This window comes from Protomyctophum bolini (genome assembly GCF_963924005.1).
Source record: "Protomyctophum bolini genome assembly, chromosome: 8".
Lineage (NCBI taxonomy): Eukaryota > Metazoa > Chordata > Actinopteri > Myctophiformes > Myctophidae > Protomyctophum > Protomyctophum bolini.
This window is the reverse complement of record NC_137869.1, coordinates 29211796-29237637: the sequence shown is the minus strand read 5'-3', so window position 1 is coordinate 29237637 and position 25842 is coordinate 29211796. Positions and strand designations below refer to the sequence as shown.

The 25842-nt window shown below is 40.8% G+C and overlaps 4 protein-coding genes across 4 annotated transcripts; 3 read left to right on the top strand and 1 right to left on the bottom strand.

Moving 5' to 3' along the window:
• LOC308319871 (uncharacterized protein) lies at nucleotides 1-5405 on the top strand. The gene is made up of 5 exons (XM_080770099.1): nucleotides 1-23; nucleotides 56-272; nucleotides 1428-1559; nucleotides 2120-3079; nucleotides 3639-5405. The coding sequence occupies exons 2-5, from the start codon at nucleotides 77-79 to the stop codon at nucleotides 4379-4381; spliced, it is 2031 nt and encodes a 676-aa protein (XP_080626225.1). The 5' UTR covers nucleotides 1-23; nucleotides 56-76; the 3' UTR covers nucleotides 4382-5405.
• Nucleotides 5406-6403: 998 nt separating this feature from the next.
• On the top strand, nucleotides 6404-13315 carry LOC308320078 (spindlin-1-like). The gene is made up of 5 exons (XM_080770392.1): nucleotides 6404-6513; nucleotides 7309-7346; nucleotides 7773-8020; nucleotides 8278-8511; nucleotides 10730-13315. Exons 2-5 carry the CDS (start codon nucleotides 7327-7329, stop codon nucleotides 10933-10935), a joined length of 708 nt encoding a protein of 235 aa, XP_080626518.1. The 5' UTR covers nucleotides 6404-6513; nucleotides 7309-7326; the 3' UTR covers nucleotides 10936-13315.
• A 1284-nt stretch (nucleotides 13316-14599) lies between these two features.
• On the bottom strand, nucleotides 14600-19043 carry micos13 (mitochondrial contact site and cristae organizing system subunit 13). Its single transcript, XM_080770767.1, has 4 exons — nucleotides 18869-19043; nucleotides 18390-18546; nucleotides 16753-16810; nucleotides 14600-15348 (listed from the first exon to the last, which is right to left on the bottom strand). The coding sequence occupies exons 1-4, from the start codon at nucleotides 18895-18897 to the stop codon at nucleotides 15251-15253; spliced, it is 342 nt and encodes a 113-aa protein (XP_080626893.1). The 5' UTR covers nucleotides 18898-19043; the 3' UTR covers nucleotides 14600-15250.
• A 298-nt stretch (nucleotides 19044-19341) lies between these two features.
• Nucleotides 19342-24683, top strand: hsd11b1la (hydroxysteroid (11-beta) dehydrogenase 1-like a). The gene is made up of 6 exons (XM_080769419.1): nucleotides 19342-19449; nucleotides 21169-21299; nucleotides 21403-21606; nucleotides 21784-21877; nucleotides 23535-23700; nucleotides 24287-24683. The coding sequence occupies exons 1-6, from the start codon at nucleotides 19365-19367 to the stop codon at nucleotides 24471-24473; spliced, it is 867 nt and encodes a 288-aa protein (XP_080625545.1). The 5' UTR covers nucleotides 19342-19364; the 3' UTR covers nucleotides 24474-24683.
• Nucleotides 24684-25842: the final 1159 nt, after the last annotated feature.

Genomic DNA, 25842 nt, shown 5'->3' with positions numbered 1-25842 from the left:
CAGCGATTTGATTTGAGCAGTCGGTCGGTATCATAGAGTTTATATATACTCTAAGGTCGGTATCGGTGCTCCAAAAATGTCATCTCAACAGCTCAGATTGTTTATCCAGGCACGCCTGACAGCGGCTGCTGAGGAGATCTTTGGTGTGCTTGAGAAAACCATCAGTGAATATGAAGAGCAAGTTGTTCAGTCCAAGTGGGAGGTGGAACAGCTGAAACAAGATCTACTACAACTGAACACAGTACAGCCTCACACACACCTGTACAGAATAGGTACGAATTAGAAATTACTCATCCATCTTTAAGGCAAAGTAAGGCGATTGTGAGATTTGTGGCAGGTCCTGTTTTGGGATGTTGTTGTGTTGTGGTGATCTGCACTCACCACAACATGTGGACAATTAGACATCCATTATGTTATGCTTATGTTTGTGCTGCTGCAGCCTGTAGTGCAACACAAAAACATAACATGTGGATGTCCAATTTGGGTGTATTTATTGACAGAGTTGTGTAGTTGAAATGAACATACCATAAGCGATTGTCTCCTGTTCTTTTGAATGTCTGTCGCTCCCCATTCCCTGTGCGCACGTGATCCATCTCATGATCACTGCACCTGTGTGTGTGACCCACTAGTGCTGCGTGTGACTCTAAAAGCCTGCCACCAACCAATGAAGTGTCCAAAAATAATATGGCCAACATAACATATACCACCATCATAATGGCTCCTATAATACGAGGTTTTAGCTTCAATAATGAACAAAACTTTGGTAGTGAACTCACGAAAGTGTGATTATATTTAGGCCTACTTGTTTGGTTTTTATCATAAAAACTACCTTCCTTCTTGGTCGTATATTTAATACATTAGTGCTTGACATACAGTATTGGGTGATATGTTGCTGTCAACTGTCTAAAGACACCTTTAAACCTAAAAGTATTTTCTACCAGATCACTGGAATATGTTTTTGTAATGGTCTAATATGACATTTCTTCATATTATTGTCTCATCACACAGCCACAGCGGGTAAAATTATCTGTCATGCAGTTTCAAGAAAGAAAGGATGGGCAGAGAATGAAAATAACACAGAAAACCGATTATATTATATTAAATGTCTAATCTAGACTAAATCTAGACTAGTATTAAAGGATGTACAATTAATAATTAATCACATCGGCCGATATTAGCTTAAACATGAAATGTATGTAGGCTATGTATGTATTTGGTTAAAATGGGTAGGGTTTTAAAAGTGTGTGTGTGTGTGTGTGTGTGTGTGTGTGTGTGTGTGTGTGTGTGTGTGTGTGTGTGTGTGTGTGTGTGTGTGTGTGTGTGTGTGTGTGTGTGTGTGTGTGTGCCTAAACAGTGCATCTAATTGATAATAAAGTGAATCATAATCTATTGCAAATTTTCAAGTAATTGTTTGCTCTCACTGTTAGATTCCCAGCCAGTCAATGAGGACGTGCATCCTTTACAACAGTTCAACGATAGACAGGAGCTGATATCCAGTGAGGAGGAGCATGAGGCTGTTCAACATTATTCCCCACAAGTAAAAGAGGAACAGACAGCGGGTAAAACTAGCTTTACATTTAACACTTTTACATTTCTATCATATGACTGGAATGAGTTGTTGTTATAGACCAGGGGTCTTCAACTGCGGGTCCGGGACCCCAATAGGGGCCTGACTCCTCAGAGTTACTACAGAGGGGGCCGCCAAATCTTGGCATGATGGGATACTCTTTTTACATTAACCACTTGAACCCTACAGTAGCATCCCTATTCTGAGGAGAACATTAGCCAAACATAGCATCACACAACGTCTCGTGTTGTGAGCCTGTAGATCAGCTAGATTCAGCAAAGTGGTTTGATTTGACGGGAGAAAACGGCAGACCAAGTACTGAGTGAAAGGTCAAGTTTACTAAGTATTGAAGGTTTTAAAAAGTCTATAAAGCGATCTATAAAAAAATAGTAGTGGGGGTCCCTGCTCTGATCTCTCTCTCTCTCAGCTGAGGGGTCCTTGGCCTGAATAAAACATTGAAGACCCCTTATAGACTGTCACTAACATGATAACGTGTATCAGTATTCTTTTTGTTCAGTACATGTTTATAGTAATCGTTGCTCTCTCTGTCAGATTTCCAACCAGTCTCTGAGGCGGTGCTACCTGGACAGGAGCTAATGTTCAGTGAGGAGGATGAGGCCATCCAGCAACTGTTCCCACAAGTAAAAGAGGAACAGGTGGACCTCAGCATTGTTCCAGACTCTGAGAACAGTATTTTTAACAGCGGAAAAAATGCATTTGTTCAGAAAATCACCAGTGACAGTCAGCTTATCCCTTCTTATACTACGGAAACTGTGATGGCAAACCACAGCGTCACAAACGTATGTAACGAGAGCAGAGGATCAGGCATGACGTTCAGCCAGACTGACGACAACATTTTCTGCATGGAGCAAAAGGTTTGCCGTTTTTGCGGAAAGCAGTGCCTCTCGTACTCGGACCTGGTGAAACACGTGGAGGGGAGTCATATAGGAAAGAAAGCCTTCAAATGTCCCGGATGTGACGAAGAGTTTGCCGGCAGAGACAAGTTGGCTGTTCACTATAGAATTCACACCGGCGTAAAAGCTCACTCTTGTCCTGTCTGCGGGAAATGTTTTAATCACCGCTCAAACTTTAACGTTCACATGAGAACTCATGCCGGTGTAAAGCCTCACTCCTTTCCTGCCTGTGGGAAATTGTTTAACGACACCTTGAACCGTAACCTTCACATGAACACTCACACCGACGTCAGACGTCACCGCTGTCCTGACTGTGGTAAAATGTTTTCTGATATGTCAAATTTTAAAGTGCATATGAGAATCCACACTGGCGTCAAACCCTACTCGTGCCACGTCTGCGCAAAATTGTTTACTCAGAATATAAACCTTAAAGTTCACATGAGAACTCACACGGGGGAGAAACCTTATTCCCAGCCAGTCAATGAGGACATGCATCCTTTACAACAGTTCAACGATAGACAGGAGCTGATATCCAGTGAGGAGGAGCATGAGGCTGTTCAACATTATTCCACACAAGTAAAAGAGGAACAGACAGCGGGTAAAACTAGCTTTACATTTAACACTTTTACATTTCTATCATATGACTGGAATGAGTTGTTGTTATAGACCAGGGGTCTTCAACTGCGGGTCCGGGACCCCAATGGGGTCCTCAGAGTTACTAGAGAGGGGGCCGCCAAATCTTGGTGTGATAGGATCCTATGGATAGGATACTCTTTACATTAACCACTTGAACCCTACAGTAGCATCCCTATTCTGAGGAGAACATTAGCCAAACATAGCAGCACACAACGTCTCATGTTCTCTTGTTGTGAGCCTGTAGATCAGCTAGATTCAGCAAAGTGGTTTGATTTGACGCGAGAAAACGGCAGACCAAGTACAGAGTGAAAGGTCAAGTTTACTAAGTATTGAAGGTTTTAAAAAGTCTATAAAGCGATCTATGAAAAAGTAGTAGTGGGGGTCCCTGCTCTGATCTCTCTCTCAGCTGAGGGGTCCTTGGCCTGAATAAAACATTGAAGACCCCTTATAGACTAACATAATGTGTATCAGTTTTCTTTTTGTTGTTTCATGTTCATAGTAATCGTTGCTCTCTCTGTCAGATTTCCAGCCAGTCTCTGAGGCGGTGCTACCTAGACAGGAGCTAATGTTCAGTGAGGAGGATGAGGCCATCCAGCAACTGTCTCCACAAGTAAAAGAGGAACAGGTGGACCTCAGCATTGTTCCAGACTCTGAGAACAGTATTTTCAACAGCGGAAAAAATGCATTTGTTCAGAAAATCACCAGTGACGGTCAGCTGATCCCTTCTTATACTACGGAAACTGTGATGGCAAACCACAGCGTCACAAACGTATGTAACGAGAGCGGAGGATCAGGCATGACGTTCAGCCAGACTGACGACAAGTTGGCTGTTCACTATAGAATTCACACCGGCGTAAAAGCTCACTCTTGTCCTGTCTGCGGGAAATGTTTTAATCACCGCTTTAACTTTAACGTTCACATGAGAACTCATGCCGGTGTAAAGCCTCACTCCTGTCCTGTCTGTGGGAAATTGTTTAACGACACCTTGAACCTTAACCTTCACATGAACACTCACACCGACGTCAGACGTCACCGCTGTCCTGACTGTGGTAAAATGTTTGCTGATAGGTCGAATTTTAAAGTGCATATGAGAATCCACACTGGCGTCAAACCCTACTCGTGCCACGTCTGCGCAAAATTGTTTACTCAGAATATAAACCTTAAAGTTCACATGAGAACTCACACTGGGGAGAAACCTTATTTTTGCAACAAGTGTGGTAAAATGGTTACCCATAAAAATCATCTCAAAAGGTGTACACGATAATTACATAATCGTATGATGGCAATTATTTGAGTTTAGCGCAAATATTTTGCATAATCATCTAAATCATCTTAATTTGTTGAAAAACATTAAAGCGGCACTATGTAACTTTAAATGTTTTTTTTTGTGGCTTTCGCCTTTATTTTATATTTTTTTAATGGAGGGACAGACAGTAGGTTCCTGTATAGGCGTATTGAAAGGTATACTAGGAGTTCCCGGTATAATGGGTTAAAACAAAAACCTAAATAGATACATATACAAGTTCACAATGAGCTGTGATGTGAAGCTGGTAGATTGTTGATTTTTAAGTGTAGAATGATATGACTTGTTTTAGCCATAGTACATTATTTATTTAGATTATTGGTCATTGTCAGTTATTTGTCATATTTGCCCTGTGCACATTTTGTTTACAAATCTGTAAGTCAAACAGAAATGTAATTGTATTTACAGTAGAGGTTCCAATGTTCAATGCAGAAAACAACAATACAACAATTAATTTGAATGAATTGTATGACAATCATTAACTACAAATTCAGGATCATGACAGCCCTACATGAGGGTCCAAGAAGCACTGAAACATTGCAATACTACTACTATTACTACTACTGTGTAGTGTCTACTAGTGTAGCCTGGCTAATGAGCCAGACCGAATCAGCCATTGGCAAAAACTAAATTGCCTGTGCTGTGTGATATTAGTCTGGCTTATTAGCCAGGCTACTACTACTGTGCTGTCCTGCTTAAGTCAGACGACAGGAGAGAGTAAACAATTCCTCTTCTGTCTGCACTACTAATGAAGATCCTGATATGATAGTCATGTTAAGATTGTGTATCCTTTGCTAAGCTTGTGGCTGGACACTATGGACACTGGATGCGTGTTGTTTTGTTTACATGCAATGCAGGCTTTAGTATTTGGGGTATACTGTGTGTATACCGTTTTGCATATGTATTTGTGCTTGTTGGGTGAGATACTGTGATGACACTGATTTGGTTGTGTTCTGCAGTGCATAGTACAGGCTAGATAAGTGTACACTACTGTGTTCTGTTTCTTCATTATTGATTTATATTATTCCTGTATCTACTTTTGTCTTACTCTCTCTCTAATCTAAATGCTGTGCTGTCTCTGGTGACTGAATTTCCTCCGTGGGAACATGACCTTACTGTGAGTGTAAGAGATTTGTTTTAGGAGAGACTTTGAAGAATAAATTGACGTTACCAATCTCATCTGCGGTAGGCTATGACATTCCAAAGAGTAGAGGTCCTGATAGCAAATGCTTGATCACATTGGTTCCTATTCTATGTGTATCTCTGGTAGTGTACCCAAAAAAATCTCTTCTGTCTTTTTTGTGTTAATGATGAGCGGAATTGTTATCACTCCATTCAACCACCTTATTTACTCTGTGTTGGTGCAGTCCAGGATCACTGGAACTATCTAGGAGAGAAATCAAAACGGTATCATTTTAGAATGTATTGGTCTGTTGTGTCAGTGCGACATTCAGATAGGCATTCCTCAATATGACAGCTGTCAGTATAAAGGGTGAAAAGTACAGCTGAGCTCACACACATGGGGAGCACCAACATAGTATATTCTCAATGTGTTCTATGAAATAAAGATTTGTGTGTGTGTCACACACGTTTTTCTCCCTCATGCTATACTAATAGGCTTTTAGCTGATAAATGCCCTTTTTTATAAAGTCAGTCAACACATAAGTTAAACAACATTTTGACTAGGCTTACCTATTCACTCTTCCCTCACACACATACGCACGCAAACAAACATATCACATGACATGGTGAACTGCCTTAAAAAGACGACCCAAAAGAAAACAAGGAAAGGTACACGGATTCTTAATTGTGACTTGTCTGCCCATTTAAATCAATGATCCAATTAGTAAGTGAAGCCTACAAGTATAACGCTTATGGGGGACATCAAATCCCAATGTTCATTGCGTGCACATTCTCCTCGTGTGCAGTCATTGCAGCTAAAAGCATAATGGGAAATGTAGTTCTTTTTGTGCTCCGTCCTCCCATTTTCCTTAGGTTTCGCGAGGTTTGCATGGGCGGGTTGTGGTTGTATGTAGCCACATTTCTCTGCTGCTAGAAGAACTTAACAATACTGATATGAAATCGGCGTAAAGGTAATTATATGATATGTCTAAGTTAAACTACAACGATACATTTCTATCCGGATCGTGATGATGTGTGTTTTAGCGAGGGTATGAAACAGATATAGCAGCAGCTACTTTCCTTAACATCTGCATTGAGGTGAGCAGCTCGAACAGACCAGAATTATTGATAACCTATTGCCATCGAAAGATTATGTGGTGTAGATGTTGTTGCCCTTACTCCGAGCCGGGTAGACCTTAGTTTTGAGTAACATTGAGCAGTGCAGTGCATTTACCTCTGCAAGGTAATATCGCAGCAGCACTGAGACAATAGCTGCGACAAATCCAGCCGGCTATGTACTGTAATTTTTCAGATACAGTGAGATCATGGCTGACGTGTTTTCTTGAAGTTGTGTGTCACACAGAGAGCCTGTTTAACTGGCTCCTGTTCCTCCTGATCCAGCAGTGATATACACTTATAGTCAAACAGTGATTGAACAACGAGCATGTTATGTATAACCTGTAATTGAACCAGACGAGCAAGGCCGCGCTGCTTTAAAATTATGTACATTACAAACAGTGACCTCCATGAATGTGTGTAGTTCAGGGAAATAACCAGGAAGTTATTTCGTCGCGCCAAGCCATTGGCTGGAATGGTTGTCAGTCCCTGCTGCTGTGTAGGCTACAGCTGGTCGCTGCTGGTCTTTATTAAGTAGGCTAGCTTTGTTTTCAGCTAAAGTAGAGGCCTGTCTGAATGCATGACAGCTTTCATACTCACTTAAAACAATATGTATAATACATCTGTTGCTTCTCTCTCTCATTCACCAGCCTTTGCATTTTGGAGGCATGTCCAAGAAACGAGGGAGGTATGTTGAAGCATGAATCCATGTCATATGAAGCCATTATTGCTGGTTATCGTATATATATGACAATAAAGAGGAAAAGTGGTGTCTGGTTTGATAATTAGTGGTTGAACCAGTTACACAACATTCACTGCCAGGATTTTATATCAGACGTGTGACTGGTGGTGTTTCTTTTCAAGTGAACACCACAAGGAAGGCTTAAAAAAGGAATTTCCTTTGTACAAAAAATTCCATCCTCCTCTCTAAACAGCCACATATAACACTTCTTTGTCATTTTCAAAAGCAGTGACATCCCTTAAGAGATAAGCTAAATCAAGTTCTATATGTTCCACACAAGTGGACATGTATTCATCAGGTATCTGAGTTGATTAAGCTGTTCTGTTTATAAGCTGTCTTTTCACTCCCCCCACACACACACTGTCTTTCCAGAAAACGGAGTAGCGGGGAACTGAGTGACACAGTAACCCCTGATCCCAACTGTATTCTGGGACTGCGTATTCAACACAACTGGCGTGAGAAAGGGAACCAAAGCAAATGGAAGGGCACTGTTCTTGACAGGCTCAGCGTTAACCCATCTCTCTTCATGGTCAAGTACGATGGCTTTGACTGCGTATATGGCATTGAACTGTTCAAGGATGAGAGGGTATCAAACCTCCAAGTCTTGACTGAAAAAGTTGGTGAGTGTTAATGCCGTAGGTGTTTTTAATACCGTTGTCTGTATGTACTTTGTATTGAGTAAATGTTTAAGTGCTAAGGCATTTTGATTTGCAGTAGCTTTAGTTAAACCAAAGGAACTTGGATCGTGTTTTGCATGCACTGTTTTATCAAAACAGGACATTGACCTGTGAGGGAGAGGTATGGGAACAGGTCTCTGACCTCAATGTGATGTTAACTTTCACATTCATTTCATATGTCCTTTTGTCTCTACACTTAGTAAACAACAAGATCAAGGTGCCTCATGGGGCAGAAGAACTGGTTGGTAAAGCGGTGGAACATCTTTTTGAAAAGGAGGATGGAGAGAAAAATGAATGGAGGGGCATGGTCCTCTCCAGAGCGCCAATTATGACCAACTGGTATTATATCACTTATGAGAAGGACCCAGTGCTTTACATGTACCAGCTGTGGGACGACTATGCTGATGGAGACCTACGGATTCTGCCAGAAGCAGGTATTGGATATGAGCATACAATAAAAGATTTATGCACAGCTGAAGCAGGTAATGGCAGTTAATAAAGCCCCATCACCTCGCACCAGTAATGTACATATTGTCAATTAACAGAGAAAATGAATCATCCATTAACAAAGAGCCATACTTCGCACAACTGACACAAGTATCGTCTATTAACTGTCCGAAAACAGTCCCTGCATGTTGTCCCACACCCTCTGCTGGATTTGTTTTTACCATTGCCACGTGTGCCCGCAATAGTTTAATTTTGGACTGCCTGCAGTTCATCTGCAACAGAAATGTAAGTGTTGTTTAGTACCACACAATCCTACAATATTACTGTCTAATACACCGTAATCCTGTAATATTTCCAAATGGAACCCCAAACATTACAAACGGTAACACAGAATATGAGAGAGTTTGAAATGTATTCAAATGATCGTTCATCCCATGTATAACTAAACTAATCTATAAAGTACCAAAGATGCCAATACAGTCGCAGTTTGCAATGATACTTCATTGTAACCGTCATTGTTGAGTTATCACTTAACGTTAAGACAGTCAGAGCTTTGGATTTTCGATCGGAGAAGCTCCGAGCACTCTCAGAACGAACAAGAATGAACACCCTGCATCCCGGTGTGTAAAGACTATATACTGTGATAATGGGTGGCACCTGGGCTGGCACCTCAATGGGCAGTGGGCACCTCATTCCAGGGGTGGACAGTGCCATCCGCCACTGGAAATGGCTGTTAAATATCCATACCTCACAACGAAAGACAAGTAGATACATTGATTAACAAAGATCCATACCTCACACATTGAACTTACTGTACTACAGTATTATAACGAAGGTTCAAAGTGCCCACAACTCATGTGCGTGTCACCAAAGAACATACAACAAAGATTCAACCCTCCTGCCACTGAAGTATTGCCAGTGAGGATATAACAGACTCATGCATGCCACAGCTTTATACAATTGTATTCCTTTGTATCTAAACCCACTATTGACAAGGCAGCCGTGAGGTGTGCATGGCTGAGCAGCATTTCAACACCCTCTGGACAAATCTGAAGTCAGATGATGTTCAGAGTGCTATATTTGTAAATTGCATACTACACCAGTACTGTATACTACATGATACCTTGTCTTATACAGTTCTACAGTCACATGACTTCATTTGTGCCACTAGCCTCAACTGTCTAGTCTGTCTGTCTTCTAATTGATTCCCATGTCTGTATATCAATATTAACCTCGAACCACTGAGAGCTCTGCTCATAACAACTGTATTTCGCCATACATGTAAAAATCTGTATACTGCCAGTGCTTAGCTTGAGGGTACATTTGATTTAGGTCTACCAGTTTAGCAAGCTTTGACAATACTATTGTCAATGCATGCCCTTTGACACACCGAATCAAATTAATTATACCATTTTTGTCTGTTGTTTTGAAAATGAAATCAAGAAACGTGTGTTACAAAGTTACATTGTGTGATAACAGCTCTGATTTGGCAAGTGTATTGTGCTGTCCTGGTATCCATGGCACACAGAATTAGGTCGCTTTCGCACTTTGTCAAAGTGCGTTTCATTTGGCAAGTGTGAAGGCTAATTCGAATTCTGGTGCGGATCAAACAAACACATTCTACTTTGCCAAAAAACAGGGGTTTCGCTTCGCTTCCAAGCGCACCCTACTTCGATTCACTGCAGGTGTGAATGCAATCCGCATCAAATAAAGGAAATTAAGCAAACAATGTGGCAGATGTCTGTCTGTCACTGTGTGTGTAGTGGGGACTTCTTCATCTTTTTTTAAATATAAATACAAAATTAAAACATTAATACAAAATTAATGTTTAGCTCAGCATAATCTATGTTAACTGTAGCTAACATGGCATATGCATAATGTTATATGCCATAACGCACACGCACACACGGTAACGTCCAGTCCCCAACGACACACTGCAGCCATGTTACCCTAGTCAAAATGTACCATGTTACGTCCTAACAATTACTCAAAGTATAATTTTGACACCATAGATTTCACTGTCATTTTATGAATTAAACACCTTGATAAAGTCCCCTGCTGTGGTTGACACAGCGCAGTGTGAATGCAAACGCAGCTAATTAAAGTGCAAGAATGATGCAACTTCACCCCCCAATCTCACTGAGTCTACCGAAGTACAGGTGAGAATGCGTCCTTAATCTCTTGTCCCTTCTCGTCTCCTCTCAGAGAACAAGCACCTGTTGCCAGCAGACAGGAAGCCCGGAGAGGAGACAGAGAGCCTGGTGGGGAAACAGGTGGAGTATGTTACCGACAAGGGTGTGAAGAGAACAGGCCTGGTCATCTACCAGGTCCCAGCCAAACCCTCTGTCTACTACATCAAATACGATGATGACTTTCACATCCATGTCTATGACCTGGTCAAGACCACCTAGAGATGATGGACACTTCAATCTATCTCACCCCCTCGACCCTCCTCCCCACCAAGACCGTGCTACATCTGCTTACTTTGCACTCACTTTCATCTCTCATTCAAAGTCCCTGCAAGGATTAAAAGATGATATGCTTTATTATTCTGAGAAAAACAAACGGAAGCATAATGTTCTTTTGGTATGCACAGCAGAACTGTAGTATTGCTTTGCTAGCCCATTAGGAGGATGGAGACAAACTGTTCGGAGCAGAGGAGATATTGATATCTCTGGTTAACCTTTTTCATTGTCGCTCTGTGATACTTTTCAGTTAGCAAAGTCCAGGAGTGAACTTGCTCAACAGATGCACATGGTAATTGTGACTGCGATTGCTTGACTGTCCCTAAGATACCGTGCTCATTAATCTGGCCTTATTAAAAGCATTTTAGCATTCCCAAAACGTCAGTGTTCAACAGTACTGCCCCAAAACAGCCTTTAAAGATGTTTCAACTTTCTTTAGATTAATAGGCCTTATGTAGGCTAGGCTTACATTCTGAGACCGGTCAAGCCTATAATTTCAATGTGATCGATTATGTTTTTCATTTATTCGTTTGCATAATCATAGACAATCACTCCCTCATGGATCTGTAGTTCTTGGTGGTCGGTTGTCTAGATGGCTCACACAGGGTGCACCTGCCTAAGGCGAGAACAGCCTGTGTTGCATTTTAAACCATGGCCCTCCCCTGAGATCAGTGAGCAGGTGAGAGCAGAACAGACATTAAAGCAAGTGGATAATGGTAGTATTGAAACGATACCTGAAGACTGAAGTTAGACTCTAGTGACCGCGCTGCCCCCTCCATTATGCTCCTTTTGGAAACCTATCCTGCTGCTATCCCTTTTTATCATCGCTGGCTGTATAATTATTAGGCTACATTAATACACCTTCTCCCAGTCCTCAAATATTGGAGCCAGATTTCTTTCCGTAGGCATTTACCTTAGGTTAACGGCACAAGGATCAAGAACAGATCTAGCCTGATTTATACTTGTAGTCACACGACAGGGTCCTGCAGCAACATAGCCCATCTACAAGCTCACAACATTGAGCTTCAGTTATTTTTGGCACAGGAAATACATAAAGTGGGTATAAGGTCCTGTGTATTAACCCCACACATCATAAAGTGCCTTCAGGCTTATCATATTGCAATATTGTATATATCTGCTAATAGCGCTCAACATAACATTGCTTACGAAGGCCAAAAATTGGTCTTTATTATACATTGGGAAGTTAGATACTCTAACAAACATTGACACTGACAGCTTGAGAAACGTTTTGCAACCGTCAATTTATATTAGAGGATATGTGCAATGTTTTGCTGTTTATGCAGTATAAACATACTCGGATGTAACATTCTTAACCAATGGTTGCTTAGTTTCATCAGTGGTGATATTGTAAGGAGCACTTAATTATATATGGTATAGAATTTATGTTTAGGTTGTGGTACGCTACATTGTTTCCCCATTATGCTTCTTTGCTTAAAAGCAATTGTGGTGGATTATGCTTTAAATCACACGCATGAAGAAATCTTATAACACCGTTATTTGTTATAATACATTACGCTTACAGTATTTAATCTGTAAATTTTGTGTAAAATGTATTGTAATGTTGCCTGTTGTGAGTATCCTCATTTATGTGAATATCTCATTAAAACACCAGCTTTTCTTTAAATAAGTTCTTAGTATACAATTGTGTATATCGGACAGCGATCTTGAAATGACGACGGCAGTTTAACAATACAGTAACTGCATTTTGGGCCCTATTCATATCTGAACTACTGCTGTCTAACAGACTTACGACTATATGTACTTTTGATTTGATCATAATTGTTTAATATCCCAGTTATATGAATTCCTTACTCATCTCAGCTCTCCCTATAGGGCATTCAGTATATCACTCCATAACATAACCGATTGGTAGGCAGGTGGTATACCCTGATTATCATGCTTTTCTATTACTTAACTGTCAAACCTTTGCATGCATCATTTGAATGGAGACTTTGAGATATTCAAGTCTATTTTGGCAGCAGTAAAAAGTAGAAATGTCAGGCAAAAACAAGTTTCTTACCCTGCTTCGTGTTGAATAAAAAAAAGTTGAAAGATGGCAAAAAGAGAAGCATTGTCAGCTTATTGTGGGGTACATCACAACCCTCGTAACTCAGATACTGTAATGTTTTACATGCAGTTAAAGGAACACAGTGGCTTATACTGTGCAGTTGTGCTGTCGTGTTTCTACATTGAGTATTCAAAATGATTGTGCTCTCTGCTTCGTTCTCTTCTTCCTGTTCTGATGTCTTAGCAGCAGGTCATTTGTGTCATTCTGTCATGTGTAATAAAGTTTTTTGCACATTTATTTTCCTCTCAATGTGCTGTCATGTTCCAGGTGCAGATTATAGACAAAATGTAGCACCATTGTACAAACTACGAATGTAAAGTCATTAATGTGATGAATCCAACGTGCACCCTTACGTCCATTAATTATAAATTCAAAGTAGCTGGTGTACAGAAACAATTTTAACAATAAAAGTGCAAAGAAAAGCAAAGTTACCATGTTTACCCAGGGTAACTGGACTAAGCTCAAGAACTTGTTGACAGCCAGGCCCTGCTCATAGAACATTTCATGGTAGGGGTTCAATGCCTTGCTCAAGGGCACTTCAACGGTGGTAATTTTAACGTGCCGGTCCGGGGATACGAACTAGTGACGTTACGATATCAAGACCGCTCCCCAAACCATTCGGCCACCGCTGCCCCTGCACTATGGGGAAGGGCCTACTCGGGGTCTGCAAAAATGTGGAGGTCTGAGTTTAACGTCATTTAATGCAATCAGATCGGACTTTTCTGTTTGGATGTATGGGCTGTCAAGGCCATAAAATATAGCCGGGGAGCCACAGGCCCAAAAGCTCAACGATTAAGGATTAACCTGTGATGTCATGACATACTTTTTATTTGTGTTTTTTCTATTCGTCATTAAGGTCCACAGAATGAGAGGTCTGCTCTGCCGGAAACATCGCGAAAAACAGTTATGGCCATTTTTGTATACCACCATAGTTTCATCATACTTTAAGTAGCATGTGACATGTCAAACTAGGGGAAAACACTCCTTGGCCTAAAAATGGCGATAGCGATCATCACAAATGTGGATATGGCTGAATTTAGGCCAAGGAGTGTTTTTCATGCAAAACTAATGCTTGGAATGGATTCAAAATCATGAAAACCCCCTAGTTTGACATGTCACATGCTACTTAAAGTATGATGAAATGTTGCCTTATATTGGTTGTCTATGGTGGGGTATACAAAAATGGTCATAACTTTTTTTGTGCGATATTTCCAGCAGAGCAGACCTCTCATTCTGTGGACCTTAATGACCAAATTAATAGAAAAATCAAACCTGTGTGAACTGAGTGGTGCAATTTGACAATGACTTCTCATCAGACAATATTTAATATTCTCCATTTCTCTTAATATATGACAGCAATTACTGTATTATCATGGTTAGGGTTTATTGTACTCAGAAATGGTGAAATTGAATATATACAATAACAATAGACATTCTCTGTATTAAAGAAACAAAACATGAATTGGATCATGTATAAGGATTTTGAAAGCCAGTATTGAGGAAATGATATCAGACATGGTGTTGAGATAAATAACAATTTATAGTACACAAACACAATGTCCATTGGTGATTGTTTTGTTTTCTTGGCTACAAATTATATTATGCATGACTCCCATTATAAATTCACTATAATACGGTGTGCAAAACACTTAAATTCAAAACTCAGGAAATGAAACAATAATTGTAATCTAGAATTACTCATTTTAGATCAGCTAAATGACTTGCAGGATGTCCCTTCATTCCACCTGTGAGGAATTTTAAGTTTTAAACCCATTCAGGACGGGAACCCCTGTTGGTGTTTTAAGCATTATGTTATACTTTAGCTATTGCCGTGCTACGAGCTTGTAGGTCTGCTATTTTTGAAAAATCGTGAAACGTTTTAACTAATATCTTTGCTTCTGGGGGGGGGGTCCCTGGAACAACACATTTTCAGATGGGGGTCGGCGGTCAAATACATAATCTCTGGGGGTCCTTCAAATGAAACGACTGACATAGAAACATGAGGTTTTTCGGAAAACTGTCAGGATTTAGAAGACATTTGTAGAATCGTCCTCCGGTCTAAATGGGTTTTAAAGTAGTGTAACCATTTCCCAGATTTAATTATGATCACGGACACGTCGGACAACCATCCAAAAACCACAAGATCAGTAAATGTCAGGCTTGTCCATGTCTTCATTTGGTAAGGTCTTTCACATACTGCAGTCCCTGGTTTGTGTAATCACACGCTCTTGTAGGTGCCTCCGATAGAGCAGAGATTGACGTCCGCACCCCTAGAGTGAAGAGAGAAATGTGAGCCATTAGCCTACATGAATCAGTTGCCTTGTCATGCCACATGATGTGTTCATATATTTTAACTGTTTTTGTTAAGAAACTCAGGTCTAACTCATGTAGACCTGAGGCAGATTGTACGCCTTCTAATCTAAATCCTAACCTACGATTTCAAAATAATAATAATCCTCTATATACAGTACATAGTAAGTAAGTAGCCTTGCCGAGCCATGAGGCCCATAGGGCAGGAGCCTATCTCCTGTTTCTGTAGCGTGAGGCAGCTTGATGTACAAGTACACCCCCTGGACATGACGCTGGTATGTCGCAGGGACTTACCCCCAATCATAGACTGTAAAAAATATGGACAAAGCGTCCCGCGGGTCTAACGTGAACGTAAAATGAAGCCTGTCAGTCCTTGCAATGGAAGTCGCCATCTTTCTAGATCCGTTTGGGCCCAGCTGGCCATTGGCTGGCCCAGACAACGAGGCGGGACTTCCCCCTTCTTCTTCGTTGGTTTTTATTTTGACTCGAGTGGGTGGGGGATCCCGTTCATAGACTGTAACGGTAGCCACGCCCCTCAGAACATGCGCGACTTTATGGTCATTTTTCTAATAAATGGGACCATAATTTTCCAAAAAGAATATTATGACATTAGAAATGAGACTTTAAACTAGTGACTGGAAGCAAAAAGTATTCATGACCATGTTTATTAAGGTAATACAGTCTAGGTGAAGTTGGGCCCAAATACATGGACTTCTATGGGGCTATGGGTTTTTTTGAGCCCAATGAGAGCGCCACAACAGGCCATTATATGAACTTTCATTTCCTTAGTGGCTTCACAAAATATCCGTCTGACTGCCCCCCTGCCCCCAATCCAACCCTTGATGCTGAGTGTCAAGCAGGGAGGCATTGGGTCCCATTTTTAGAGTCTTTGGTATGACCCGGCCGGGGATCAAACTCCGACCTACCAGTCTTAGGGCGGACACTAACCACATAACAAGGCCACTGAGCTGGTGGCGATTTCAAAATAATAATAATAATAATAATCCTCTATACATAGTACATACATAGCAACATCTAAAATGACAGATGCTTTCCTTGATTGAAAGGCACAACAACATAACTTCAGCTTTCACGGTCTAAATGGGATTGCGAAATCAGGGACACAAACCCTTCACCTGCCTAGGGACGAACTGAAACAATGGCCATTAAATCTATATTGAGTACTTAAGTTTGTCCCTGATTCCTCATAATATGGAGAATCAGTAAGTATACATATTATGTATACTGTACAGCGTACACGTCTACTTCGCTAATACACCTGCCACAATGGGTTTTTTTCAGGAGGGCAACGGACATTTGAGACAGGAAAAGTAAATAACTCAAGCCTGTGAGCCAGCCCTTACCAGAATTCCATGAATTAACAGGGGAGAATTCAATCTTAGGCAATGTTGGAAGTTGAGTCTAAAAAGAAAAAGAGTGATCAATTCATTAGAAATTATTCAGGATGACAATGACAATGATAATACAGCAAGATATGAAATTATATTGAAAAACAAAAAAAATAAAGGAATCACATCATTGCAATAGAACCAAACAGACATTTGGCTCCATTGCAAATACTATCAACTTGAGTGTGAAATAATGGGGCACAACTGTCTAATCATTCACAGTAACTATGCTATACAAAAAGCTGAGGTGTTCCCAGGCCACCGTGTTGACATAATCCCCTCCCCCCAACCGGTCCTTGGTCTGCCCAAAACACCTTAAATAGCTGGCTCCTGTCCAAATGAAGGAACAGCGGTTCTACTTCAAGTGACTGAACTGCTCTAAGGGCGACGAAAACCACCCTGTGAAATCTCATTTCATCTGTGAGATCTTATTATTTAAGAGTAGGAAAAGTATCGAGTGCTTTGCTTCTGGCCCATCCCTCTTTTAATTTAATTTATTGACAAAAAGTCATCAACAAATTTGCAAGGTTTGCCATTGGCACAATGGTGAACAGCATTTTATGTACAGTATGCACTATGTATATATGACCAGCAATGGGCCTTCATCACGACAACCATATTGACATAAATAGTTGTATATTAACGTTAGGTTTATGGGGGTCAAAAGACTGAGTGTAGCAGAATAGCTTAGCCTCAGCCTAGCCCAAAAAGACATAATATCTCCCCACTGTGCCGAGGCCAAGGGGTTAGGCCTATTAGGGCTAGGGTTAAGGAGATGTTTGGCTTTAATCCATAGCCCGATGCAGGAACTCCAGGTTCAAATCTTGGTTGTTACAGTAACAACTATGGCTGCTGTGTAAAAGGTATATTACTCAGCACTGTGTATGTGTACATATGTATGTATTATTCCTGTCCACAGAGAAAAGGTAGGCTCAGACAGAAAATGTACCTCTAACCTAGGAACATGGAAGGAAGGGACATGAGGTCACGTGACTGGACGCCAGGGCTGCGCCATGACGCTCATCTGTGGCAAATCTCGCACCGGAAATTTGCGGTCACACAATTGGCAGGTGCTTTGCGATAGGTGCTGGGTAATTAATCACACCACCTGCCAATTGTGTGACTGCAAACTTTTGTGTTTCCCTGGTCAATTGGTGATGACGTCTTTGGTAAACAACAGGAAGTATCTAAAATCAGTTCATCGATCACTCCGGCCCCCCCTCGCTGGAGAGAAAGATGTCCGTGTGCATCTCTTGAAAAAGTGGAGATAATTCACTAAATACGCGTTTTGTGCCAGAACTTTCACATGGATATAAAACTAGAGGACCATATTTCACTCCACGTCTTTGGAATTATTTAATGGGCGAGTACAAACGGAGCATTTATCACATTTATGCCGCATATATTCATATCTACAAGGAAACGGTGGAAGCTATCTATGCCTATGATACATGAAAATTTACGAAGTATAATTAAATGATCACAGGCATTCTAGGTCTAACCGCCATCCCAAAGGGGATATGATGAATGAATGAACCACATCAAAACAACTGCTACATTACTGCATGTATGTAGTTTCATTATGATCTTACCTCCAGTCCAAAGTACTTCATCCACTCCTCTAATGCAGGTGGTATTGCAGACTTGGCTTTGCCCAAGACTTCTGACCCCTGAGTGCTGTTCCCCAAGAGCCCCGAGTCATAGACAACATACACAGCTCCTCCTGCGACAGCCACCTTGGTGGCTAATCTGTCATGGAAAAGAACAGACACAGACAGACACATGACATTAGCATGCCCCCACATTTGTCCAGGCAGTGTTGTTCAAGACTAACAGCTAATTGGCAAATAGCAAGCAATATGATAAGAAATGTATACATCCTAACATTCACAGCAGCATCATTTTAGTAGAGACTAGAGAGTTTGATGAGCTAGCCATCAATGACATAAAACCCTTAACAGTCTATTTCGTTTATTTGACAGTATAACATAGCAAGTATAACATAGCTAAGTAGCTAATCTGCTAACTAGTATACCAATGATCAAAAAGGATGAACCCGAAACACACTCACTTTAGCACAGGCAAAATCTTGGCCGCCATTGCCGCAAGCGTACACTGTCTGTTATTGGTATTCTTTACGAAGTGAGTTAGTTTGTTATTATTAATAGTATGGACTCTTTCTACGTACGGACTCTATGCAATGAACGAGAGAAAGCTACTGCTACATGAAGGGCAATCCTGTTAACAACGGGACGTGTGTCAATAAAGTTTCTTTAAAAAAAAGCTAACCGTTATTTCAGAGCTGCTGATTCGTATGTTTTACGTAACGTGCGTCAAATGTACAACGACAAGTCATAATAATCATTTATGCAATTATTTATCTGAATTAAGTCACATTGATTCCTACTCAAATGTTTGATTGGTTCTTTGTTTTGTTTTTAAAACAGTGATAATAATCAAGTTAAGCCTCTTAATTTATCTGAACCATAGACACACCCCCTCACCCTCACTCAGTAGTACTGCAACCAGCTGGCCATAGATTAGAAGCAAACACATAAGATTGCAAAATGATTACTTTTACTAAACTCATGCTTCTTAGTATTGGTGTAATTGTCATTGCGGTGAAGTGGAGGGAACCCACTTTTAATGCAGGTAAGGAATACTATTTTGAAATGTAATAGCTTGTGAAAGCTGTTTAATTGTGTAGTTAGTTAGTTAGTTAGTTAGTAGTTCCTGTCAGTTAGTAGCTGTGTACATGCTGTTAGCACACATGCTTTAGCATCATTCAAATGTGACATTTTTGCCTTATAGGCCTATAGATTTTCAATGGTACGTACCCAAACGTTCAACCTCTGATTTGACCATGATCCAAAATTAATATAATTAATTATCAATTTTTTACATGTTATTTGGGTGACCCTAAGGATCATAAAAAACCTTGAACGATTGCTATTGCAATTTCTTTTGAGTCAAGCCCCTTTTTAGCTTAGATTGACTGGCCTGCCGCCTATTATTATGACTAGGGTCTAGGGCTAGGCCCTAGAGGCCTATACCCCTAGACTCTAGGGGTACTGCACGCTCCGCTCGCTTGTGTGCCGTCTCCTCTGCCCTCATGTTAGCAAGGCAAGGTAAGGCAAGGCAATTTTATTTCATACACAAGGCAATTCAAAGTGCTTTGAATTACAATGCGTGCAGCGTCGCTTGACTGTCACTGTGCTCAATTGTCCGACATCTCATTCTGTTGTGCACATCTGTGTCGTCATGTATGGAGTCTATGCAGATGTTAGAAGTCGGTGGGACGAACCCGTATTTAGGCATGCCCAAATATGGAGTCTGGCCCGGGCAGAGGCCTTGTGATGTGAGTTGTAGAGGCCTTGTGATGTCAGCTGTGTCAATATGGAGTTATTTGTTATAGGCATGCCCAAATACGGAGTCTGGCCCAGGCAGAGGCCTTTTGTGGCGATATGGAGTCTGGCCCGGGCAGAGGCCTTTTGTGGCGGTTCTGGACAACCGTGCGTCCGACACCGGGCACTGCACTCCCTGTGGGGGGTGTGGAACACGTGTGTCGAATTTGAAGTAGGTGGGGCGGACAGTTCTCGAGTTACATGGATTACAAACGTAATCGAACAGACACATGTACAGAGACTTGTGCATTTATAGTTAGATTGGCTGTACTGTAGTGATACCCTATTTCATTATTTTCCTCCAATCTTACCACCCACGAGTTACGACAAAGGTTACCCTCCTATCTACAAACAACTAAGCTAGTTAATATTTGACAAAGAAAGATATCAAAGACACCATTGCACTATGTCACAAAATAGAGCAGATTTGTTCCTCAACTCACTGGGTCTGGGGTTTGTTCAATGCCCTGAAATGGTCTTAGCGGCCCCCAGCCCTGCCAGGAAAGCCTCTGCTGCTCATGGATAAAAATTCCACTGCCATGCAAGGGGTCCAACTTTACCAAAAAGAAACAAAACTACTCCGCTAATCACGAGTTTAGTTTTGTGTTTCATGTGTCATCTTAGCCAGAATCAGTGCCTGTATTTCCTACTGTACACTGACAATAAAGTGCTTTCTGAGTGTTCCATTTATTGACGATAAACTGCTGATTCTGATGCTATTGCTATAGACTCTATAGTATAGAGGGTATTCGCATGCATAAGGGAGACATCGAGTGGCAAAGTGAGTTTAACGTTGTTTAACATTGTTAAATGCAATCAGATAGAACCTTTCTGTTTGGATATATTGGCTGCCTGTCAGGGCCACTCAGTAGGCGTTCCCGCATAACATCCGTGTATGATGATGATGATGTCATGTCACACGCATACCCTCCTCTATATCAAAAACAAGTGTTCTAATGTGTTTCAGAATCCCTGAAAGGTGCCAGAATACTGGTGACAGGGGCCAGTACAGGTATTGGTGAACAAATGGCTTATCATTATGCTCGCTTTGGTGCCCAAATAGTCATTACAGCGAGGAGGGAGGGCGTGCTACAGGAGGTAAGTGAACTTTACATATTTGTGGAATAATGTATTTGCTAGAATGTGTATTAAATATTATGCAATGCAATAATATAAAAAAAATTACTTCTGTGGCTCACAGGTGGCAAAGAAGTGCTTGCGTCTGGGTGCAGAGAAAGCTGTGTACATAGCAGCAGATATGAGCAGTGTGTCTGACCCAGAAGGAGTTGTGAACTTTGCTGTGGACCAACTGGGAGGGCTGGATTATGTGGTCCTCAATCACATTGGGCCGAGCCCATACAGCATGTGGGAAGGAGATGTGGAACACACCAGGTACTTGATGCAGGTAATGCAACATTAAACAATGTGTGTGTGTGTGTGTGTGTGTGTGTGTGTGTGTGTGTGTGTGTGTGTGTCTGAGTAAAAAATCCTAGGCATAGTAGTTGAATTGTTTACTTACTGCACAGTAAGACCTTTATGTTAAATAAGTGTTTGGTGTGCGTGCGTGCGTTTATTCTCAAAGGTGAATTTCTTCAGCTATCTACAGATGGCTTGGAAAGCTCTGCCTACACTTGAGCAAAGTAAAGGATCACTAGTGATTGTCTCATCTCTCTTAGGTAACTTTTCCCATTATTTCAAGAAATAAATGTGAGTGTTGAGTGTTGACAGGCTATAACACCTGATCCACGTTGGGACACTTCACTTTCTACAGTATTTACATACATACCTAGGCTATGTCTAGATGTACATAATTGATCCATATCGATACTCAGTGGTGTAAAGTCATTTTCGAAGGTATATGAATGATAGTAAAATGTTGAAAATTAGTGGTATTCCCCTTTAAGTAAAATGTTTAGGTATTTGTACTTTACTCCAAATTTCAATACTGATTCCATAATGTCCACTACATCTTGGATCCAAATATTGTACTTTTACTCCATTACTCTACATTTATTTGAAAACGTGTTACTAGTTACCTTATACATTAACCACATCAGCCCTATATACTGTACATTTCAGCCATTTTAAAATAGCCAATCTACAAGCTGAAGCTACAGGCACTGTTGACCAGCCCAGATGTCATGCCAGCTTTTACTTTGTCTCTTATGTTGTTGTCCTATTTTAATATGTGGTAGTTAGCCTACTGCTTATTCTGTATTTGTGATCCATCCTTACTGCGTTGCTGCTGCTATGACGACTGGTGTTCCCATGGGAACAATAAAGGCTCATCTACAGCAGGGCTTCTGAAACTATAGGGTCAACATAGGGGGTCAACTATAGGGAACAATAAAGGCCCATCTACAGCAGGGCTTCTGAAACTATAGGGTCAACATAGGGGGTCAACTATAGGGAACAATAAAGGCCCATCTACAGCAGGGCTTCTGAAACTATAGGGATCAATAAAGGCCCATCTACAGCAGGGCTTCTGAAACTATAGGGAACAATAAAGGCCCATCTACAGCAGGGCTTCTGAAACTATAGGGAACAATAAAGGCCATCTACAGCAGGGCTTCTGAAACTATAGGGTCGGGACCCGCAGGGAGGTCTTCAAATCATTTTGACGGGTCCCCAAATGATTAATGTGCAACATTGTTTTCTGACTCAATAGTAAACAAACCAACATACAGTATGAACAACATTAAGTATAACCTTTAAGAGCTTTTTTTATACCAAATTATCAAACATTACATAAGCAAACATTGTGAAAATATCTACACGCTTGCAGTGTGAGGCGTTTGTGAGATTGTAGTTCGGCTATTTATCTGTGGAACTAAGTCAATCTAAATGATTATTTTGGGTGGGGGCACGGCCTGAAAGGTCTGGGAAACTATCTAAATGCCATATTGCTGTTTGATCTGAATGATCTTTGATGATAAGATTACTTAGACTATTTAAGATACTAGCAGAAAAAACTATTCTGTTTTCTGTGTACAAGATTACCTATTGTAAAGGTTCCTGAAAACTGGACGCGTTCATGGATTTTTAGCTGCGTTTAAAAAAAATGCATCCAGTGTACAACCATGTATATTTCGGTGTACTCCACCGGCCAATAAGGGACCACTGTTCTTGATGACGTAACTAAAGTATGTTTCAAGGTTGGTATAAGGTCAATAACGGGTATAAAATATTTAGAATAGCAGAGAGCTTTAGGACTCAGAGCAACAGTCGTACCCAGATAGAAGAGGGCTCTAAATGGGCATACATGGCCTACTTGTGTGCAAGGCGCAAGTTGGCATCTCGAGAGTGCATTTCTAGTGTTGTTTTGTTTCACAGGTAAATCAACCAGTCCATTTGCGGCACCTTACACTGCCACCAAGTTTGCCTTGAATGGCTTCTTTGGGTCCCTGGAGTATGAGCTGGCTATGAAGCAGAGCAACGTTTCTGTCTCTATTTGCACCTTGGGACTCATCGATACTGAACAAGCTATGGAGAAAGTCAGGTCAGAATTATTCCCAGAAAATCACATAATCAACAAACTATGTTAACCCATTAAATAAGACCTGAGGCTGATTACACAAACCAGTAGTTCTCAAACGTAATTCAAAGTTGTCTGTGTTTGAACGTTTTTCAAACACTTTCGAGATTTTTCAAAAACGTACAAAAATAGCAGATGTACAAGCTCGCAGTGCGGCACGAACAAGCTTGTACATCTGCTATTTTTGAAAGGCTGAAATAAAAAATCACACTCTTATCATCATACATCAGCCAATCAAATCGTCACATTCCGTGCTACAAACACAAAACACACAAAGATGTGCATAGGAGGGGCCAGCACCCCTCATGGTGATGACACTTCCCGGTTTTAATGGGTTAAAATGACAAATTATTCTCATTGAATGTCAATCATTGTTTTTTTAATAATAGCAACAATTGTGATAATTTATCTGTACTTCCACAAAACTTCCAAAAGGTTTGAGAACCACTGATTTAGAAGTTATTTGTAGAATCAGCCTCAGGGCTTAAATGGGTTAACAGTGCACTGAGGATTTTACTGTGTATTAAGTATAGTGTGTTGTGTCCTATAGGGGAATACTCAAAAAACCAGTACCGTATCCTGCCTCGGAAGCAGCCTTGAACATCATTGCTACAGGAGCTATGAGACAATCAGAGCTGTACTATCCCTGGAACATCCGAATATTATGTATTGTCAAAGACTGGTGCCCTTCCCTTACAAAATATTTTGTCCATAACCTGTATTTTAACAACCCTTGATGTTGTTAAAATTGTTCTTTGTTCTTCAACAGCACAAGTAGTAATTCAAATTCCAATATCTGGCATAGAATGTCCACATGAGGGCAGTAGTGCCAAAGCTAATGGACAACTCAAGCCACCTTCTAGACTTCAAAACAATATCATTATTAAATCCTTAAAACATGTTGTCTTTGTAACATGGCAACATGGTATAATAGTATACTTTGTGTCTAAAACCGAGGATCTTTTTTTCATGGTGATTGGTAACAATAAAGTTGTAATACTTTTTAAGGAAGATTTAAGGAGTTATTTTCCATTTCAAATGGTCCATTGTTTCCACACAGTTTTAGCCACTACAGTGAATTATGATGTATTGGAATTATGTCACCAGACCTATCAGTAGAAGGATCTCTTTCATTGACTGGCTTATGTGAGAAAACTGAGAATGGGTCAAAGATCCTTGAGCCAATCCCACACCTCACCACTAGGATTAAAAATGGGACTCCTCACTCCACCTTATCCTTGGAGCGTTAGAAAATACGCTCTGAGAGTGCTGGAGTGCACCCCAGGCACGCTCTGGTCTTTCCAAAGTTCGTAGTGGTCGGTCGGACCATGGCAGATTCTCAGAGCGTAGTTCCGAACGCACCCTTTGTCTCTTAAACCCACATGACACAGATTCAGGAAATATATATCGTTGCTGTCGGGCAGAAACCTCCTAACTTTTTTCCGTAAATGAACGCCCTACTTGATCATACCGCATAGCGTCGCATAAAAGCATCAAAAGTAGTAGCTCCAAACGTTTTTCTGAACACAAACACTGGCTTGTGATTGGCGGATCACCCCATAGCGATGATTTAAATTGGCTGAGCATGATAATAAAAGTGAAGGCAGAAAAGTGAAGTCGCCAAAAGTGATTGGCCGGGTTTACTTTTGTGGCGATTAGATTGGCTGAGCAAAGAATGTGATGTATGATGATAAGAGCACCCCTCACTTAACACAAGTGTGATTTTGAGGGGCTATTAGTATAGATCTTCGTCTTACACAAACATTACATTTCCATTGACAATTAATGGATAATTTACGTCACATGTGGACAAGCAAATCGGCTAGCTATTATTGTCCTACACAAACATTAAATTCCCATTGACAATGAATGGAGACTGTACGTCATATTGTCTCTTTATTGTTAATGGAATTAATGTTTGTGTTGGCACCGTTTGATTTAAATCACCATTACATCACCTAATCAACATGAGTTAGACTATATTAGTGTCCCTCACTTCACACGGGTGTGATCTTTAACCAATCACATAGCTTTGACAGGTCAGGTGGGCATTGGCATTGGGAAGGTGAATCAAGTATGTGTCAATCCATAATTCTGTTAGAAAAA

Bases quoted from the DNA above. Each gene is read 5' to 3' on its own strand.
- LOC308319871 (XM_080770099.1), top strand. From the start codon at position 77: ATGTCATCTCAACAGCTCAGATTGTTTATCCAGGCACGCCTGACAGCG. The intron at 273-1,427 runs GTACGAATTAGA...TCTCACTGTTAG, and splicing joins CACACACCTGTACAGAATAG to ATTCCCAGCCAGTCAATGAG. The intron at 3,080-3,638 runs GTAAAACTAGCT...TCTCTCTGTCAG, and splicing joins AAAAGAGGAACAGACAGCGG to ATTTCCAGCCAGTCTCTGAG.
- LOC308320078 (XM_080770392.1), top strand. From the start codon at position 7,327: ATGTCCAAGAAACGAGGGAG. The intron at 8,021-8,277 runs GTGAGTGTTAAT...CTCTACACTTAG, and splicing joins AGTCTTGACTGAAAAAGTTG to TAAACAACAAGATCAAGGTG. The intron at 8,512-10,729 runs GTATTGGATATG...GTCTCCTCTCAG, and splicing joins ACGGATTCTGCCAGAAGCAG to AGAACAAGCACCTGTTGCCA.
- micos13 (XM_080770767.1), bottom strand. From the start codon at position 18,897: ATGGCGGCCAAGATTTTGCCTGTGCTAAA. The intron at 16,811-18,389 runs GTAAGATCATAA...TTTTCTTTTTAG, and splicing joins TGAAGTACTTTGGACTGGAG to ACTCAACTTCCAACATTGCC. The intron at 15,349-16,752 runs GTAAGGGCTGGC...TCTTCACTCTAG, and splicing joins TGTTAATTCATGGAATTCTG to GGGTGCGGACGTCAATCTCT.
- hsd11b1la (XM_080769419.1), top strand. From the start codon at position 19,365: ATGATTACTTTTACTAAACTCATGCTTCTTAGTATTGGTGTAATTGTC. The intron at 19,450-21,168 runs GTAAGGAATACT...AATGTGTTTCAG, and splicing joins GGAACCCACTTTTAATGCAG to AATCCCTGAAAGGTGCCAGA. The intron at 21,300-21,402 runs GTAAGTGAACTT...TGTGGCTCACAG, and splicing joins GGGAGGGCGTGCTACAGGAG to GTGGCAAAGAAGTGCTTGCG.